The 20,890-nt window shown below is 41.4% G+C and overlaps 1 protein-coding gene across 1 annotated transcript in view; it reads left to right on the top strand.

The window, feature by feature from the left end:
- Positions 1–19,828, top strand: part of HSD17B4 (hydroxysteroid 17-beta dehydrogenase 4) — an 81,228-nt gene extending 61,400 nt beyond the window's left edge. The window contains exons 18-24 of the mRNA XM_032845611.1: positions 162–231; positions 816–922; positions 1,993–2,079; positions 4,901–4,987; positions 6,429–6,567; positions 14,965–15,092; positions 19,477–19,828. Coding sequence (XP_032701502.1) covers positions 162–231; positions 816–922; positions 1,993–2,079; positions 4,901–4,987; positions 6,429–6,567; positions 14,965–15,092; positions 19,477–19,566 — 708 coding nt within the window. The 3' untranslated portion in view covers positions 19,567–19,828. The remainder of the gene's footprint in view (positions 1–161; positions 232–815; positions 923–1,992; positions 2,080–4,900; positions 4,988–6,428; positions 6,568–14,964; positions 15,093–19,476) is intronic.
- Positions 19,829–20,890: the final 1,062 nt, after the last annotated feature.

Consider the following 20,890-nt stretch of genomic DNA (forward strand, 5'->3'; position numbering starts at 1 on the left):
CTCCTCTTTCTATGTTAGAAATGTTATTTTTTAAATCAGAGCTTCAATTAGAATACGTTTCTTATATAATAACTGACCATGTATCCTGTTTTTCTTTTAATGTGTTCTTAGAAACTAGTTACTGAGAATAGCTTGTTACTTTTATAATTTCTTCTCCACAGGCTGCTTTGTACCGCCTCAGCGGCGACTGGAATCCCTTACATATTGATCCTAACTTCGCTGCTTTCGCAGGTGAGTTGCTCATGGTACATACCCATGAAAACCACTAGCTCCATCATCTGAGATACATTGCTACTTAGGAGAGCTAGTTTGAGTAATATTTTAAAAATAGGCCTCTCCTAACACATTTATGCCAAACACCGGGAAGGGCAGGATGTAGTGTTCAGAGGAGGGTATGCTTGGAGTTTATAATTCGGATGGTGGAGGATGGAAGTGAGCTCAGGGTTTCAGTGGGATCATGTGGGTGTATGTCTGAGTTACCCTGACAGGCAAGGACGTTGGAGGAGAGAGCGAGGGACTGAGAGGTGAGGGAAGGATAGTCTGGTACTGAAACCAGTGTGCAGGAGTTCAAGGTTACAGCCCCAGCTAAACGGAACAGTTCTTTTTGTTCCCACCTCTCCAACATGCGTCTTTTCTTGTTTCTTCTCAGTTTGTTTATTTCATAGTTTCACCCCGGAAGTATTTTTTACAAACTCTTTTCCACCTTGCTTAAAATCGTATCATTCATCTGAGTGCTGTTTGAAATCCTGAATTAACCATCCTTGGCTTTTAAACAGGAAATGTGCCTCTGTCTAACCGAATTCTCTTTTATTTAGGTTTTGACAAGCCCATATTACATGGATTATGTACATTTGGATTTTCTGCCAGGCATGTTTTAAAGCAGTTTGCAGATAATGATGTGTCGAGATTCAAGGCAATTAAGGTATATTTGTATTATTGTGTAATTTTTTTATTACTATTGTATAATTTGAACTTGAGTTCATTTTTTATTTTTAGAAAAGAAAAGGAGTTTTAGTAACTTTATTTAATATAGGTAGTGTACTGAAACTATATACGTTTCTTTTATTTCACTGACTTGGCAGTGAGCACGTGTTCCTACTGTAGCTGCAAATATCTCTCACGCTTGCACTGTGAAGGATATCGTATGCAATTGTAATCTCAGCAGCCTATATGCATTAATAGAAACTTGAGATTTATCTTAAAAAATTTTTTTTCACTGTTGTGTAATTTGCCCTAACTTAATGAAGAATGTTAAGTGACTGTGTTAGAACTCTCATAAACGTACACCTATGTCAACTTGATGGCTGCTTACTGATTTGCACATTTTCATCCTTTATAAATTACCAAAAAGACCCCTAGCTCTGCACACAGTACCTTTGCAGAGGTGTACGTCAAAAGGCAGACACTGAAAACAAAGTTTAAGAGTGTCAGGGAGCTCCAGAAGCTTTTATCGATTTGTGCTCCATGCAGCAGTGAAAATGCATTTTCTGATATGCTGCCTGTAAGAACACTGGTTATTTTCATGCTTTTCATTTTGTTGTAACTACCTGTATGATTATGCAGTCCGATGTACACAGAACAAATACAGAGGTGTAGAAGGTGAGGAGATAAGAAGTGGTGTTCATTTGTCCCACATGCCCCCCAGATCTCACTCCCCAGGCTCATGGGGTACTACTCTGGACCCCATCCTTTACCTTGTTCTGGGGGTACCTGTATCACTCTCCTTCTCATGATGATGCTTCTGTTTCTTCGTCAAGATTAAAGACTATTTATGGACTCTTTATTTTGGAAGAAAAACTAGCTTAATACAAACTGTATCCATTGTCTAATTTTAATTATACTTCTATTTGTGTTCCTTTATGAACTGAAATGTATTTAAACCTCTCTTTTCTTCCTTCTATGTTCTCTAACGTCCATCTGAATTTCTTTCCCCACAAACAGGAAGGTTTCATTCTGAAACACGTGTAACCCCTGAACTCATTTCTTTTCAAGGTTCGTTTCGCAAAACCAGTGTATCCAGGACAGACTCTACAAACTGAGATGTGGAAGGAAGGAAACAGAATCCATTTCCAAACCAAGGTATGAGTCATGCCGTTAGAGGTTCCTTGTTTTGTTACCAGCTTCCCCACCCCCTGGAACCTCGGTCTGTGCTCTAGCATTCTTTCCAGGAGTGCTGTGGGTATGATGGAAAACCTAGAAGGTTTTTTTTTTAATCAGTGGTAACTTTTAATTGAAAATAAGATGCCTATGTACCTTCTTTTCTATTTTGTTTTACTTTCTTACTACATTGGTGCCTGTATGTAGGAGTGGCACAGCTATTTGGAAAACCCAACCAATGCTGTCTTTTTGGCTCAACCAGTCAATCAAACTGTTGTCAAAATATAATCTTCAGAATATTAAAGGCATGACTCTCACATGGATGTAGAATGAAAATATGACAGAACTCTGTTTAATTGCTTAATGAGGGAACTGGCAAGATGATAAAGCTGGTTCACAAGAGAATTAGAGCAACAGTGTTTGCCTGGTCCAACAGGAGCTGCTCTCAAATAATCTTGCTGAGTTAGAGGCATAACTAACTAATGTCCTACAGAAAAAGTAAAACCATACCCTTTGTCCTTTCTGGACAGAAATCATGTGCATCTTGATCATAACAAAATCCAGAAATTAATACCTTTTGTCACAGAGGTTGGGCCTAATTAAGAGCAGGTGACAAGACAAAAAATAAGTATGCCTCCCTATAAAGAGCTAGGTGATGTTTGGGTGAGGCTGTTAGCGGTGTTCCAGTAAAATACTAAAAGGACAGGCAATCACCCCTTTTTTGGTAAGCTTTTTAAAGATAATTGTTGTTAACATGGTTGACCAGACTGGTACTTTTTTGGCCCATCATTCTGTACTTGTTAAAAATCAGATGATGTGTGTTGAGCAGTATAGACACCGCTATGAATAATAATAGTAGCTATTAAAAACTCTGAGCAGGCTATACCATTATTTCTAATATGCCCAAGAACTCTCCATTCACTAAAAGAAAATCTAAATACTTGCTCACGATCACACAGAAAGTGCTCAAACTGGGAGACACACCCAGGTCTTCCTGGCTTGAAGCCCCAGTCTCAGAGCCCTTGCTCTTCTTACTGTATCGCAGTTTCTTTTGTCAAGAAATAACTTTGCAGAACTCAGCTCTCTGTGGCTGCCTTACTCCTCATGATTTCCTGCGGCTTGCAGTGTCCCCGTTCCTGCTTAATTTGTGTATACCCTTCATTGTCTGGGGCCTCCTGTCTTCTCGGCTTCCTTTCAAGCTCTCCCTTGCCCTCAGAGGCAGCCCCTTATGGCTTACTCCCCTTTTCCTGACCCCACAGACTCACAAATGGACTTTCTCTGAAATCCTCTTGTGGTTAATGTTTGTGCCACCTCTTCTGGAGCCTTCCTATTTTCTAATTATTTTGAGTAAGTTTTATTTTTTGAGTAAGGTAATGAAATCTATAAGCGGTAAGGTCCATGACCACATTACAGGCTTTTATTTTCCTAAGTTGCAGTAATGAACAGCATAGAACTAATCTCCATGGATACAGACTTAAAGGGCTGAGAAAGAATTTAATATCTAAATAGAATTCCTTCTTGCCATTTTGATAAATTCTAAGCATATCTTCCTATCATTTCTCTGTATTCACCTTTCCCTCCCAGTGATCAGAGGTATTCTTTTTTTTTTTTTTTTTTATCATAACAGTATTCATTGTTTTTGTTTTTGTACCACACCCAGTGCTCCATGCAGTAGGTGCCCTCTCTAATACCCACCACCTGGTTCCCCCAACCTTCCACTCCCCCACCTCTTCAAACCCTTCAGATTGTTTTTCAGAGTCCATAGTCTCTCATTGTTCGCCTTCCCTTCCAATTTCCCCAGAGGTATTCTTTCCTATTTTATATAGGAATCCTTCTTCTTTCCTTCCTTCCCTCCTTCCTTCATGTTATATTTTAAGAAACATTTTAAACTAATGTTCCAAAATGACATGCTTGGCTTGGTTACAGGAAAGTAATTTACTAAAGTGTATTTTGTTCATAAATTGGCTCTTTCCATGCTTTGCACTGTATATAATTAGAGATAAAATGAACAAATTGTTTGAAAGATCTTTCTTCTGAAGTACGATGGCAAGTGGTCAAGGGAGAATGATCTCAGTTGTTAAAAATCCGTTTTTATAAATGCTTCCTTAATTTTTAGACCCAGTCCTGCCCATTGGTAGCAACACCATAATTTTATGAAAGAGGAGCCATTGGAAAAATTTTAGATGAAGGATTAGGGATTTGAATTTGAGTTCCTTTCATGAGTGTTTTGATGAAAGTCTATTTAAGCATTTAGTTTATGCTGTGTACCCTTCCTATTTGAAATAAGAGCTAGAGTTATTGCTTAAAAAGGATCACTGTGGTCTGTTCCAGCGGATTTTATTCTCTCTGAATAGAACAAATGCACTTCGAGCATTACTGTGTCATGTGGGTACTATGCCATGCATTGTACTACTTAATAGAATTCAACACTCCTTGCCCTAGCTCCCCATGAGACACACTTAGGTTTAAAAAGTAATTCCCCCAAATACCAATGCCAAGGATCTGCCCCAGGCCATTTAAATTAGAATTTGGGAGATGGGACCTGGTCATAGGTATTTTTTAAAAGGGTGCCAGTGGATTCGACAGTTAGGGTTAATAACAGTTGTATTAAAACAGCAAGCCTTTGTGTTTGTTCATCTTGACATTTAATTTATAAACATGATTTAATTTGGATTCTTATTTTCTTATGATGAAAAATTGCCGTTTTCTTTTAAATGACTGTATACTGTTTTGCAACAATACTGTGTTTTTGTTGGAATCATCAGAGTGAATTGGTTTTTTTCCTTCTTATATTTCTTTTAAGGTCCAAGAAACCGGAGACATCGTCATTTCAAATGCGTATGTGGATCTCTTGCCAAAATCTGATACTTCAGTGAAGACACCCTCTGAGGTGGGTTATAGAAACTGGTAGCCAAGTCATTTCCTGATTGATGAATTTCAGTTAAGATTACTTTTATTTTATTTTATTTTATTTTATTTTATTTTATTTTATTTTATTTTATTTATTTGACACAGAGGGAGAGACAGCGAGAGAGGGAACACAAGCAGGGGGAGTGGGAGAGGGAGAAGCAGGCTTCCCGATGAGCAGGGAGCCGGCTGCAGGGCTAGATCCCTGGACCCTGGGAGCATGGCCTGAGCCAAAGGCAGATGCTTAGCAACTGAGCCATCCAGGTCTCTAAGATTACTTTTAGAATGTTCAGGCTGCTTTAGACAAGTAAGAGTTTTGAAAGATTTTTAATTCTTGAAGGACGTTAATCCAAAACTGCTTCAAGTAAAAGGAATATTTGACAGTTTAGGAATTTCTTTAACTTTTTTTAAGGAAGATACTGAGGTGCCTCTCAAGAGAAAATAATTGATTTTTCTAGGTTTAGAGTAACTAAATCAGTCGTTTAATGAGAAATCTTTTTTTTTTTTAATTTTTAAAGATTTTATTTATTTGTCAGAGAGAGAAAGAGTGTGCACAAGCAGGGTTAGGGGCAGAGGGAGAAGCAAGCTCCCCACTGAGCAAGGATCCCAAAGTGGGACTCTATCCCAGGACCCCGGGATCATGATCTGAGCTGAAAGCAGATGCTTGACCAACTGAGCCACGCAGGCGTCCCATTCGTTTAATGAGAAATCTTAAACTAACAATATTCTGGAGAAAAATAGAGGCAAAAGTTAAATATCCCTGTACCTTTGCTTGATTTAAAGATTTGTGTAAATCTGTGTATGCAAATATAAAAGCAATAGCTTGTATTATTTATTAAAACATTTCTGTTATCCTTTCTTAACAGAGGCTTTTAATACAAATGTTTATATTCTTGATCTTCAGAATAGTAACCTTGTAATATTAAGGTTCTCAGACCCATGATCTTTAATTTTCTGTTGTAAGCTATATCATCACCTAAAGCCTGAATATTAAGATCCCTTTTAAGAAGAATCTAAGATCAAAAACTTCAGAAGTGTTAGAGCTACAAGGAGTTGCAGGCTGCACTTAACTTAATCCCATTTTACAAAGAAAGAAATGAGATCACAGAGGTTGATTGATTTGTTTAGTATCTTCCTTCTCAAGTTAGTTAGGACACAGGTTGTCTAGCTCCTAGGGTACTTTTCAAATATTATTTCTGAATGCTGATGAAAGTAAAATCCTCTCACTAAGACTGAGGTCGTGGATGACATCAATAAACATAAGGGAAGAGTGAAAGGAGCCTGGTGTGAAAAAAATGAGTTTGCCTTATTTTAATGCAGATTTTTAAAAAATCACTTTATTGCACATACACATTTTGTAATCATTTTTTCCCCTTGAGTCATTTTTACAAAACTTTTCAAATTAAATTTTTTCTTTTTGCTAGGGCGAGGAGCTCCAGAGTACTCTGGTCTTTGAGGAGATAGGTCGCCGCCTTAAGGAAATCGGGCATGAGGTGGCGAAGAAGGTCAATGCCGTATTTGAGTGGCATATCACTAAAGGTGGACACACGGCAGCCAAGTGGAGTAAGTCCTGTCCCTGACTTTACACTGTTCTGAGGTTGCTCTTAAGAAACAGAGAGAGGGTATCCTTCTTATCAAAGCCTGTCTCTTTGAAGGTGGGTCAACCCTGCCTTCATGTGAAATACCAGGTTTCAGGGCACTCAGAAGACGGTGTATTTCGGGGATGTAAAAGAGTCCATTAAAATGAAAATACTTCTTTTAAAGATTTCAATGTAATACCTGAAATTAGTACTTAGAAACGTTCGTGGTAGCTCTGTGCATCTTTAATTTTTAAACGTCCCTTTCACAGAAAGCAAATTCATCAGGTCAGATGACATAGTTTTAAGTCATTGTACTTTGATGCCGTCAAAATTGCTTTATTTATCCCAAAACATTAATAATTTTGATTATCACCTTAATTTTCAGATTGCTACTTAAGACTGCCTTTTCAAGTGCCTTGGAAATCCATGTGTTTTACTCCCCACTACAACTAATGATCACTATAAATGCTCACTTAGAGCAGAAAATTAAAATACATCTCTCAATTGACTGAAACTTTTTGAAATAGTCTTCTGTTTGTTACATATTCCTAGAAAAACATTTTGAGGTTTTGTTAAACTGATTCTGCATCAATGTTAACCACCTTCTTTCTAATTGACAATTGTGGTTTCTGTTAAGCACTGTGTGTTGATGACCTGAAATTGGATAAAGGTATGAAGAAGAAAATAATGATCTAATTCCACTACCCACTGCTCACATTCTGATGTTTGTTCTGGAGACACTATGCTTCTAGGAAGTTAACTCAAAAAATGGCAGGGGTGGTAAGGCAGAAACATTAATAGGTATTTAATCCCCCAATTTCAAAGCGTCTAATTTTTTTTCTCAGGAATTTCATAGATTAACGCTATGTGCAAGTGTTATCATGTGCCTCTTTTTCTTCTTCTTTTTTCCTTTCTATCTTTCCGTGATGGAAGTCAACTTTTTCCCTAGGGATGAATGTAGATGTTGAGGGACAAATATAAAGCACAGGCCTTTTGAAGTTCTTGGTTGAGGAGAGGAATGACATCTCGAAGAGTCAGAAGGTGCTGGAACCGTGTGTCTATCACAGGTGGCGACCAGAGCCCTGTAGGGATTGACACAGCGTACGTGTGATTCCCTCATGGCAAAGAGAGTGATCTCCAGTTTAGCGTTGGTAGCTAACTCAGATTTTCCCCCTTATCTTGGTGACACTTTCATTGGAGGCAGTGTTAGAAAATGTGCTTCCCTTTACAAGTGACCTTCAGTTAACTTAGAAGGGTTTTTCCTCACATTTCCGCTGGAGAAATGGGAACATCAATATCCTCTTAATAACTACTTATTATTGATATGTCTGGTGGCTTTGGCTTGGCTTACATCTCTTCTGTACCGCCTTGGTTATTGAAGCTCATGGTCACGTGGGATCTGAAAGCTTTCTCTGAAAGGGTTCTCTGTTCCCTTTGGTCATCTGCCTGTCAGTTACTTGGTTCTCACTGGTGTTAGAACTGTTTTCACTTTGGGCTGTTGTTTTCTCCCAGGCTTTGTGTCACTGATGGCAGCGGTAGCAGCTGTCCAGGCCTCTGGGCTTACGGCATCTTAGAGAACAACTCCGTGTTGGCATCTTTACATCTTGTTTCTTAATGACATGAAATTGATGATTGAGTGCTTTGATTTAGGGACTAGATAGCATTTTTTTTCACAAACAGTTTTAAAAATATTTTGTTCAACACTTCAGTACCAAATATTTTGCATTTTATGGCTTTATTTGTTTATTTGAGAGAGAGAGAGAAAGCGCATGTGTGCAAGCCGGGGAAGGGGGAAGAGAGAGAAATCCTCAACCAGATTTCCTGCCAGGTGAGGAGCCAGAAGTGGGGCTTGATCCCAGAACCCTGAGATCATGACCTGAGCCAAAGCCAAGAGCTCTGTGCTTAACCAACTGCACCATCCAGGTGCCCCAAGGAGTGTCTTTTACAACCAAATTAGTGTTGGTCTAGGGAGAATTAGGTGAGTTGTGGTGTCCGTGCTGGGTCAGGGTTGGTTTGGGCTGTGGAGGAGGAGTCATAGCTGTGCCTTTGAGGTTTGCCCCTCCCCCTGAAGCCTGTCATGCCTCGTCACCCAGGAGCAGGAGGGTGAAGGCCAGTGTGGCCTCTGCCTCATTGGGCTGAGATGACTGGAGACAGGCTGGAGAGCCTGTCCTTTCCTTTCTCGCAGGCTACGAGCACATAGCAGAGAGGTGCAGGCCCTGGGTCTGCCTAAGAAGAAGCCAGAAGCAGGGTCTTGGTGAGGAACTTAGGGGGAGGGAGCCATATCTTGGAGTGGTCACTGCACCTTCTTATTCTACCTCTGGAGACAGTGTTTTGTTTACCAAGTATAAAACATTATGGTCCACACATAGTGCTTCTTTATATAGATAGAAATTAAGATAGAAGCATAATTTCCTTATTTCATTATTAAAATTGTATTATTATATGATGTAAAATATATAATTACTACATAATTATAAAATAATATTATTATAATATATAACAATATAATAATATCAAGGACAAATGATCTTGTTATGTCTTTTTTTTATTACTCTAAAATGTAATTGAAAGCCTTGGTATGTTTGAACACCTTTTTCAAAGATGCTATGATTTCAGGTAATTTACCCTTTTGAATAAAGGTTATCCTGGGCGCCTGGGTGTCTCAGCTGGTTAACCATCTGCTTTCTGCTCGGGTCATGATCTCAGGGTCCTGGGATCCAGTCCGGTGTTGGGCTGCTTGCTCAGCTTCTCCCTCTGCCTCTCCCCCTGATTGTGCTCTCTCTCTGTCGAATAAATAGATAAAATCTTAAAAAAAAGAAAAAGAATAAAGGTTATCCTTTGGGTTTTTACTTTCCTAGGGATTTTTTGATTAGGTTGCAAAGGTGCAGATGGACATCAGCTAGAGAAATAAATCCCTGAATTTCCTTTGAACAGTTTGTTGCTTGTCACGGTTATCTTACTGTGTTATGATCGTTTATAATAATACGTCTCCTCCCATTTGACCTTGGGTTTCAGCCTGAGAAAGAGCTGCAGATTAATTTTTTTATTGCTTTCTTCTAGTATAGTCTACAACACAGTAACCTCTTTCCATGTATTTTGAATAAGTGCTAAAAGCCTTGTAGAATGTGTCACCTTAGATGGGATCATATGTCAGCTTTTTTTTTTAGAAAAAGGGCTGAAATTAGTGCCTTTCCCTCTCTTAAAACAATAATGTGTTGTGTGGATATTGTCTATTTAATATGAGTGAAACATTCAGGAGCAGTGTGATACCACTAAAACCTTTTATAAGTATACAGTGTAGCTTGTAAATATTTATTACTATTAATTTCTAAAGCCAGCGAAAAGTTGTTCTGATAAACTGTCTGGATCCCATTCTGTTCTGAGCAACAGTTAAAATTCAGAGGGAATGAAAGATGACAAGAAGACATAAAGAAGGTAAAGAATCAGAGGCTTTATGTAGCCTGCTCCTGAAAATTTAAATACATCTGCTTCCTTCAGCAACTCCAGAAACCAAAAAGTCTAAACATGGAAAGGTGTTTTTTTTTTTTTTTTCCCCCCAACTCACTGATGGCAAAGCCTGGCTGGAACTTCCGTTGTGTAAACAACTGTCTTATCTCTCACCCGGGGAAGGAGTTGAGTACAGAAATCCTGTATTTGTTTATAGAGTGTTGCATCATCGGAGCTTTTCCTTACTATGTAAAACACGTTTTATGCACCATATTTCCTTCCTGAAATCTGAAAAATTCTGAATTCTAAAACACATCTGGCCTGAAGGAATCCAAATAAGGAATCTAAACCTATTCATATGTATAAATAATTCTGAACAGAATAGATAAGAGACATGAAAAAGGTGCTGTCGGCTTTCACAGAACTGGAGGATTGGATCATTCAAGTAATAATTGAGCGTTTATGTTTACTGTGTGCTAAGTTCTCTGTTAGGTTGCAGATTACAGATATGAAAAGATAGGCTTTTTCTTTTTTTTTTTGTCTGCAGGAATAACTCTTAGAGGAAGCGTGTGCAGGAAAGTTTGAATATAGAGGTTGAAGAAACAAGGTTTGTTGCATTGCTGATGAAACGGAAGGAAGAGCCTTTGGGGCTGGGGTTGTTGACTCCATTGCCAGAAGTGTGAAACGTGGGCGAGGAGATGGGTTCAGGGAGCAGGGGATAAGCCTGGTGCTAAAGCTTGCCCGGAGCCGACTGAGATCTGGACTAGGCGGTAGGAACGGTGGGCCTGGAATGTGGGAGAGACTTGGAAAACATGCTCAAAGAAATGGTGGTTGGAACTCAGAGTGTTAGCTTTGCCGCTGTGCTCTGTGGTCTGCAGGAAGAAAATGGAGGGAAATCCCTATTGATCCTGCACGAGTATCTGCTCTCAGCTTATGGCTCCAGCATTTCCATTTGTCTCTAAATAAAGTGAGCATCTTAGAATGTGGCCCACGGATCGTAAATATGCAATTTCTTGTAACCTTAGTCCAAGTAAGAATCTGTTTGTTGTTCGATTGTATCCAAGGGCTGTAAAGTAGCTGTAAGAACAGTAGCTTTTGATGGAGACAGATTGATTTTCATGTAGTAATGACACAGTGCTGCTGAGTAAAAATATATTTCATTTTCCTTAAGATGATAGGTTTAAGCTGGTTGGTATTGAACGATTTGGTGGTTTTTTCCCCTCACGGAAGCTGAGTTTCTTTTCATGTATTTGTAGTCTTTTCCATTATAGGAACACAATTGGAATTGGCAAGGTGTAGACATACAGTGCAGTATTGCTTGACTGTTGCTAGTTGAGTAATGAAGTTATTTGGGTTTAAAAAATACATACTGAAATTAATGGTGTAGAGCCAAATCTACATGTTTGGACCAGACCCAGGCATCCATTATGCATTATGTGACAATATTGGATGAAGATGTTCTTTAAATGTTAGAGGTCATTTGTTTTGGATCTTGGAGATTGGCCGGAATGTGGGAGATTTAGCAACTGGCGTTCTTTAAGGAGCAGAATACATTCATTCTGGAGGACTTGTTGGTCATTAGAACCTATTTTTAGCTCCTGGGTTAGTGCTCATGGCCCTTCTAGCCATCAAACCAATTCACCTTTTAGGGTGTCTCAGCTGTGATAGAAATCAAATCTTAAGGATGCTGGTTCCACGTTTTGCATTGGGATCCAAAAGAGTCTCATGTGTTTGCAGAAAAGACTTGAAAGATGACCTTTGGAAAGAAATATGGTATCCAGTCAGGAATGGGGACATGTGTGTTGAAGTGGCATCTGCTTCGGCTCCATTCCCTTAGCAATGGTAGTGACTGCTTCCCCTGTCACAGCTTACCCCCTGACTGCATAAAACCATTATCAATACCAGGAAAGTAACATTGATACAGTATTATTTAATCAACAGACCTTACTATTTCACCAGTTGTCCCATTAATGTCCTTTACAGTCAAAGAATACTAATAGTAATAATAATAAAAATAATAATAGAAATGGAGAAAGAAAAAGAAAGAACTACCTGGGATCCAGTTTGGGATCAGATAATGCATTTCATTATTAGGTCTTGTTAGCTTGTTAATCTGGATGAGTTCCTCAGTCTGCCTTTTTATGGGTGTAGGGGGACCTATGAAGAGTAGAGCTCAAATATTTTATAGAATGCTGCACAGTTTGTATTTATTAGATATTTCCTCATGATTATTAGATTGAGCTTGAGTTTTTGTCAGAAACGGCACCAAAGTGTCATGTCCTTCATGGTGTGATTTAAAAGAAATATCTGTATTTGACTTAAGTTTTCCTTTTGTTGTTGTTACTGTTTTTTTTTTTTCTTAAGAGAAGTGCTTCTTCTTTGTGCTTTCCTCATCATCCATTAACAAATAGTTTCTAAGTACTCTCTATTCAAGGAAGTATAGGGGATGCAAACACAAAACATTCTTGTTCCATCAAAGAATTTGTCATCTTAAATGAAGGAGGCATCAATAAAAGTAACTGCTTTCTGCTGTGGTATCCCTTTGTGATTTCTAAGGTACATATATCCCAAGAGTGTCCAAGATCCCTAAATTTCCAGATGCCCTGTTCTCATCTGACACCTCTCCTCCATTAAATGCTGTAAAGTACGACTGAAATTTTAATGGACTCTTTCAGAGCCTGAATGATTATATAAATACAGAGTTACTGTCATTCATAAAGCTTTTAAAATCATTTCTACCAGTAGGAGAAAATACATGCTCTCTGTTTCTTCATTTCAGTAAGATCAGCCATGACCTTCCCATTGGCTGTAAAGTCAAAGTGGTGGTGGGTGTTGAGGCTCCCACACGTGCCATGTTGTAGACCATGACCTGAGCTACTGTGGGATTGGCAATTCCACTCCTCTTCCCCGATTGCCTGTGTCCTTGCTAAGAACCTTCCCTTTCCTAGCCCCGTTTCTGTCATCAACCCTCGTTACCAGCTTTCCACAGAAGAGTTTTACTGCTTTGCAAGAGTCAGGGCTGGGAAGCCGCACGTAGAAACAGGGGGAGCAAGAGGGCGGGTGGACGGCGACAAGCCCCCATCCGTCTGCTCAGAGTCACTCGGATACATGAGCGTTAAGATGTGTGCGGTCCCCCTTCATGCCTGAATGGGTCTTGTGGACTTCAGACTTACTTGTGAAGAATTAAAATCATGAAGGTTGTCTGTTGAACGCCAGAGGTTTGCTTTTTAAAGTTTACAGGCTTTTCTTCCTTCCTTCCCTTTCCTTCTCCAGCCTTCCTGACTCCCTCCCTTCTTCTCTCTTCCTTTTCAACTCTACAAGCATTATGTGAAAACACTTGGTCGGACACCCCGGGTAGAAACTCAGCAGTAAAGTGAGTGAATGAAGCGTACACAGCAAAAAGTTCCCCTTCTCCTTCCCCATGTAACCGTTACCGTCAGGTTACTGCTGTTTTACCTTAGTTGGCAAAATCCTCTTCTCTCAGAGAGTTGGCGTGATTTAATTTTCTCTCTGGAGCAAGTCTCAGTTAAGCAGCATGTAGTTAAGCGCTGTGGGGTTTCCTCACAAATGTGCTGCTTCTCTGTGGCCCTCACATGGGAGTTCTCTCCACACTCTCAGGGGCAACGATGCGATGATAGCTCCTTCACTGTAGCAAGAGAGCGCGCCTTCTGGAGACTGACACCAGAGGACTGGATGACTGGTGTCCATCACATGGGAGACAGAACTTCCTAACATATAGCTTGGGCATCCAGCTCTCTAAGAGAGAGCCTTGAAGGTGATTGTCCATCGCTTTCCCAGTTACTCAGCCTGTTTCTGGGACACTGAACACTTCTGTCAGAAACAATTAAGGGAAAAGAAACTAATTTTAATGCTTGTTTGCAACAATGAGGGCAATAAATATTTTATAAAGCATAAGTGCAACAAACTGTTAGAACATTCTTTTTTTTTTTTTAAAGATTTTATTTATTTGACAGACAGAGATCACAAGTAGGCAGAGAGGCAGGCAGAGAGAGAGGGGGAAGCAGGCTCCCCGCCAAGCAGAGAGCCCGATGCGGGGCTCGATCCCAGGACCCTGAGATCACGACCTGAGCCGAACGCAGAGGCTTAACCCACTGAGCCACCCAGGCGCCCCTAGAACATTCTTATGAATCCGTTTTGAGTGCCTTGCTATCCATGACAGAACGTTTGATGAAGGCAGGTATTTGAGAGGTGACTAGAGTGTGTGTGTTCCCTTCCTTCAACCCAGCCAGTATGCACCTGTTTTTAAAATTCAGCTTTCTGGGGTGCCTGGGTGGTCAGCTCAGTCAGTTGAGTGTCTGACTCTTGATTTCGGCTGAGTCATGATCTCAGGGTGGTGAGATTGAACCTTGTGGAGCGTTGAGTTTTCTCTCTTCCTCACCCACTTTCCTTCAGCATGCTGCTTGCATGCTCTCACTCAAAATAAATTAATTAAATAAAACGAAATTGAGCTTTCTTCCTTTGTTGACTAGGGTATCTATATTTGAATCTAAAGGCCTTAACCATTTAACTTCCTTATGTTATTCTGTGTTAATTAACATTTAAAACGTCTCTGTTGTATAAACTTCTTCACTAAGGTGAAACTATTGGTCTATTTTTTAAGGATTTTATTTTTAAGTAATTTCTGCACCCAACATGGGGCTTGAATTCAGGACCCTGAGATTAAGAGTCAAACGCTCTTCCAACTGAGCCAGCCACGTGCCCTTGATTTGACTGTTTTGAACAGCTTCTTTATAAAAAGGCCATCTTGAAAAATAAAGGATTTTCTAAATTTTTCTAAATGACATATAATGTATAATGTAGAAAGCACCACATGAACTTGGAAACTGTAAAAATGTTCACATTTTGGTTGGTTTATTTTACTCTCATGTTGTGCAGAAAAAAATAGACGTTGCTCTCTTCCTACTTTTGACAGCTATTGACCTCAAAGGCGGTTCTGGAAAAGTGTACCAAGGCCCGGCCAAAGGCTCAGCTGACGTAACCTTCACCCTTTCTGATGAAGATTTCATGGAAGTGGTCCTGGGCAAGCTGGACCCCCAGAAGGTAATGTCCCAACATGCCCAGTTGTCATCGTTGCATCCTGTTGGACCATTGCAGTTTTTAGCTGGCTCCCAGATGCTGACCTAGAAGACAAGTTCCTTGTTGCTATGAAGGAGACTCAGGGGGTCTCAATATTGGGGTTGACAGATGATATGTATTAGCAGAGTTCCACATAATCCCCTTGAAAACTGAGTTTCTTCTTCAGCATGGAGTAAGACCATATAAAACTCACACCTACACCTTTAAATATATTCTGTCATTAGTTCAAAGGTGAAAAACCATATTATTAGTAGATATTTCCTAAAATTTGAAATTCATTCCTGATGTAGAAGATTAAGAACTTGTCTTAACAATCATCACTGAAAACTGGAAATATAAGGATAGACCAGTAAGAGCCAGTGTCCTACTTAAGTGCAGACACTTAAAGGCTTTTCTGTGAAAAATAATGACGAGGACAGGAGCACCCTCTCTGACCATTTTTAGTGAATATTGTTCTGAAGTGTTTGGCCAGTCCATAAACACACAAAATTAAAGAAACTGATGTAATAATTAGAATGTTACTTTGATCAAACTCTCATTATGTAGCTAGAAATCCTGAGAGAATCAACTACTGATTCTTAGAATGAAGGACTTCAAACCAGTGCTCCATAATTACTAAAAAATTGCTTTCACACAGCAGCAAACCCAGCTAGAAGGTATCACTGAAAAAGAAGTTGTTTATAATCCCAACCCAAACTATGGAATACCAGTGACTTCCCTAACAAGGAAAGCTTGTTTGAAGACAGCTGTGCAACGTTTACAGGGAACAGAGCCACTGAAAACTTGAGAAAGTATAGTTTTCCTGGAGAAAAGGACTAATTTAAAGAGAACTGTCAAGTAAGAGAGTAGCATCTTTGACATCAGGTGGTTCTGAGTTTGGATCTAAGTTCTGTCACTTCCTCTCTCAATCTCGATTTTCTCATTGGTAAAGTATAATTGTGTAATTGTATAAAGTATAATTGTAATGATCCCAAAGGCCAGTTATAATTTAGTCTGATAATATATATGAAGAGCTCAGTACAGTCGCTTGGCGACTCGTGGCCTTAGTTGATTCCTTCTCAGAAATACATTCAGCACTTAATCTGATTCGGGTGCTTGGCATGGCAGAACAAGACGGTGTCCCTACTGTCTGAGCTTAGTTCTAGAGGGGAGTGGGAAGGAAATCTGATTCCAGGCATGAAGAAGAATGGGCGGAGCAATGGGTTAGAGCCCTGCTTGGCACCCTTTTTCCATGAAGGGTTGCGTAGTAAACATTCTCAGTTGTGTGGCCCGATGGTCTCTGTTGCATGTGCGCAGTCTGGCCATTGTAGAGTCAAAGCAGCCACAGATAATAGGGAGACAGAGGAGTGGGGCTGTGTCCTTGTACAGCTGCGTTCACAGAAACAGGCAGCAGACCAGTTTGGCCCGCGGGCTGCGGCTTGCCAGCCCCTGGGTCAGAGTGTGACGGGCTAGAGGGAGGGTTTCGGACGGGCTTGTCCTCAGAGGCCCGAGAGTACGCTGACCACTGTGAGGGATGAGCCATGAGGCCAAGGAGACCGCATGTGGAGGCAGGAGGATCCGGGCTTACTGGAGCACTGGAACATCGAGGAGGCCACGTGACCAGTGGGGGCCGAGCAGGACGTGATAGAGATTCTTGCCGGTGTTTCTAGCTTCAGCCAGTACCGCTTGCCTCCCCTCTTAGAATGCTATTTTCATTCCTGTTGCTTGCAGTTTCTTCTTGTCAGCTTTTACTCCTTTGGTGTCGGTGCCTTTGCCTTTTCTGGAATTTGTCCCCCAGCTTTAGTCATCCAAAGTAGTTACTTTTTATTATAGTCTCTGAGAGCATCTTGTTTTCTCTTTCATAGCATTGATAGCAGGTCTTAATTACTTGTTTACATTTTATCTTTTGACTCCCCTACTATAGTGTTAGCTTCATGAGAACAGAGGGCAATAGCTATTTCCTGCCTAGGATATTACCTAGTATACTGTGGACACTCAGTAATACTGGAGTAGATTAAAGCAAGGGTAAAAATAAGGAACAGAAGCTCAACAGCAACAATTTAGGCCATGTAGAAATTGGAAACTTCAGCATGTCAGACTCCATAAGATATTCCCATAAGCCTGGGAGAACTAATAAGGGGAACGATGAATCATGGTCTAGTGGTATTGATAACCTTTGCAAAATTCTGGAAAGCACTAAATACAAAAAAGGGGGCAAAAGATATGAACCAGTATTAGTAAAGAAGTAGAAATGACTCACTTGCCTTAGAAAAACTACTAATTTTTCCCAGTATCCACAAAATGCAAATTAAAGGATGTCATCTTGCCTCACATTTTCAAAGATTATGTTAAAGTTTGTGTAAGAGCATTCACGTGTAGTTTGAGGGAATATACATTTGGAAGATCTTTATGGAAAGCACTCTGGAAGAGGTTCCGACTTTCTTCCTTTATGGCAACTTACGGTCTCCATATTTTTCGCCTGGCACTCCTAGGCCAAAAGAAATACCCAGTGGTCCAGTTGGTTAAGTAGTTGGGTCCAAACAAAAGTTGTGTGTGACCGCTGTCACCATATTTGCCTTGAAAATTTTAAGCATTCCTTCCTGTGCCTGTGAATTTGCTGCAGAGCCATGGTGTGGTTTGGAAGCTGGTGATAGAGAAGCATGGTTAGGAAGCTTACTTAAGAAATGTCATGATTCGGAGGCGCCGGGGTGGCTCAGTGGGGTAAGCATCTGCCTTCAGCTGAGGTCGTGATCCCAGGGTCCTGGAATCGAGCCCTGCATCAGGCTCCCTGCTCAGCGGGGGGCTTGCTTCTTCCTCTCCCTCTGCCTGCCGTTCCCCCCTGCTTGTGCTTTCTCTCTCTGTCAAATAAGTAAATAAAATCTTTAAGGGAAAAAAAAAGGTCATGATTCAGCAGTTTCGTGTTAGGAATCTGTCCTGAGGAAATAGGTGTGCAGATCTATGTACATAGCCTTGGCACTCTGTGACAACCATCGCATGCCGGTTACGGTGGACTTAGTTCAAGGAGTGAGGTGGTCTTATCCAAGGTCGCACGTCCCTCTGGGAGCTGGAAGCGAGCAGGCAGGTGTCCATACTAGCCCCCTGCAGGGTTGTGAGTGTAGTGTCCATAACTGCGCAGCGAAAGCAGTCTTGGTTTTGAAATTGCAGTCTCTCGTTCAAACACGGAGCACTTGATCCCGACTGAATGAGTTCTCGTTGATTTTTGCCAGGCTCAGAAGTTTAAAAGGCTTTTGCTTCTCCTCCGATTGATGAGGATTTGCTTCTAAGATTAAGTTGCCGCTGGTTGCTAAGCGGGGGGCAGTGTCGAGTGTGCGCAGCCTGGCCCCCTTTCCTGCTCGGTCGGGAAGCTCTGGGACCTGAAGATGGCCCTGCTGTCCGCTGGCAGTAAATAGATGTTCAGTGTGCCCACTGTGGGCTCATGGCTGTGCTTCCCTAGTGACACCGTGTTTGTAGGGCTGCTTTGCAGCGGTTAGTAGTAGTTGTGGCTAAAAATCTGGGGGTTTCTTTTTCACTTCATGTTCCATGTACCGTTTTCTCGGCTGTGTAAACTGTGATGGTTTTTTCTTTTGGGTTGGTGTGGGTTGTGTTTCTGTCGAGAGGGAAGTTGACACCGAGGGGGATCTTCAGCACCTTGCCTGAGTCTGCGTCGGGTGGGATCCAGAGGTGCTCCTTGAGCCGGTGGTGTCAGGCCATGCAAGGCCTGGTGTGGTGACAGCCGCGAGTTTAACGTGCTCCTGCTGCCTGGGGCAGGCCAAGCTCGGCGCTTGCCACACTAACGCCCTCAGAGCAGTGGCGGGCCTGCCTTACTTAGGTCCTCTCGTCATGCCTCTTGGAGATGAGGAGGCTGGAGCTGCGGGAGGTGAAGGGGTTTGCCCCCTGCTCCCCTCGCTTGGAAGCAGCAGAGCCTGGCTCTTCACCCAGCCCTTCGGAGGCGCCAGCACAGGGTCGATGCCCGACTTTGTGAGGCGACCTTCTTCTGTCGGTACTCGGCTCTCTGTCTCATGGTGTCATAAATATTGTAGCATTAGGAACACGGCAAAGACTTTTATTCATAGAGGCTCAAAATCACATTTCAGAACATACACTGGCCTCCAAGGATGGGTTGAAGCAGAAACTCACAAGTCTGTCGGCAGATTATTCTGTGATTTTCCAAATGATGCTCCCCCCCTTACATATCTAGAATACGGGTGCTCCCATAATCATTAAAGTGTTGTTGCTGGATAAAAGTTGCCTTTGTTTTCCAGAGTTGTTACCTCAGTTGTAGTCAGTGTGACCAATGATCTTTTTTAAAAAAGGAAGGAAATGTAACGTGGTTAAGTCTGGCGCTCTGTTTTTCCTCTCTCCTTTCCAGGCATTCTTCAGTGGCAGACTGAAGGCCAGAGGGAACATCATGCTGAGCCAGAAGCTTCAAACGATTCTTAAAGACTACGCCAAGCTCTGAAGGACACACCGCAGCGTGAATAAGACTAGAAAAATTACATACTCTCTTCGCTCAGATATGCAAATCTGATTTAGCAAAAGTGATCAAAACTAAGATACAGGGAAAGCTGCTTACCATTTTCAGGTTTTAGATAAGTTTAGAGATTTTAATTTTGTACTAATTTTTCACATTACTGTTCTTTTTACAAGAAACTGTAAGCCAGCACATAATATCTTTCTGTTCTCAGAGCTCTATCTTCATAATAAAAAAACTTTCACCCAGGTCTTCAGAATCATAATAGCATTTATAAGTGGAAAGGAAAATTAGATGAGGAAAGGCCACTTTGAAGTCTTTTACACTTTGTTTTGTTATTTTCTGATCTCTAACTTACCGATACCCCAGTTTTAGCATGAATTATCACACATATTCACTTGTTTTTCATAGTCTAACAGTGTCCTGCGTCAAAGCAGGAGAAGGGTCTTTATGTTCCCAAATAGTTTTCTTTCTCCTCCACTCTGTTTTGCTGGAAATCCTTTATTTTCACACAATGCCTGTAAATACCAAACAGGGTTTTCCTTGCTTAATCGGTAATTGGCGATCATAAAGCTGTGACTGACAGGTCCTGTCATGCTGATGTTCTCCCCACACTGTGGCTCAGGTGATGTGTGCTGACTGACGAAATGCCCTTTTGACTGGCTGGCTGCAGAGGTGACCAGCAGGTGGGGTGCTGAAGTCAGGGAAGGCGTGAATGCCGCTCATAGAGCACAGCTGAGGGGGACACGTGTGTTGGGCGGGGGGGCTGTTCCGGGCTCAGTTCCCTGGGAGACAGACTTCAAGATGGAGATCTGTGGGCAGGAGCTAGCTGTATTTGGAGGTGTTCTTGAGACTGACGCCTGGGGGGTAGTGGTAAACAAACGAAGCACAGGGAGATATTTGGCTGTGGTGGGTGTATTTACCACAAGGCCTCAGCTGGTCCTTTGGGGATGGCCCTTCAGCATTGCCCTGAGCGAACTTGTCACTGGTGACTCTCCCTGCGGGGGAGCCCTGACCTGGGCTGAGCCGTTGATGATTTCCTGAGCTGCTGGGCGGACTGTCTTTGGTCAGAAGAAGACTTCTGGGAGCGTGGCCTGGCATTTCGCTTCAAGGAGCAAGACGGGGGGAACTACAGCTCAGGGATTCTGAAAGGAAACACTTTCAGAAATGTGGAAATGGAATATTTACACAGCGGTGGAGCACAGAGGAGCGCCTTAATAGATTATGGTCGACCTAGTGGATGAGCTGGATATGTAGATGGTGTAGAAGAAAAGGTACATACTTGGCGGTCATGCCTTACCTTCGTGATCTC

This window comes from Lontra canadensis, unplaced genomic scaffold (assembly GCF_010015895.1).
Source record: "Lontra canadensis isolate GAN:19392208 unplaced genomic scaffold, GSC_riverotter_1.0 scaffold167, whole genome shotgun sequence".
NCBI lineage: Eukaryota > Metazoa > Chordata > Mammalia > Carnivora > Mustelidae > Lontra > Lontra canadensis.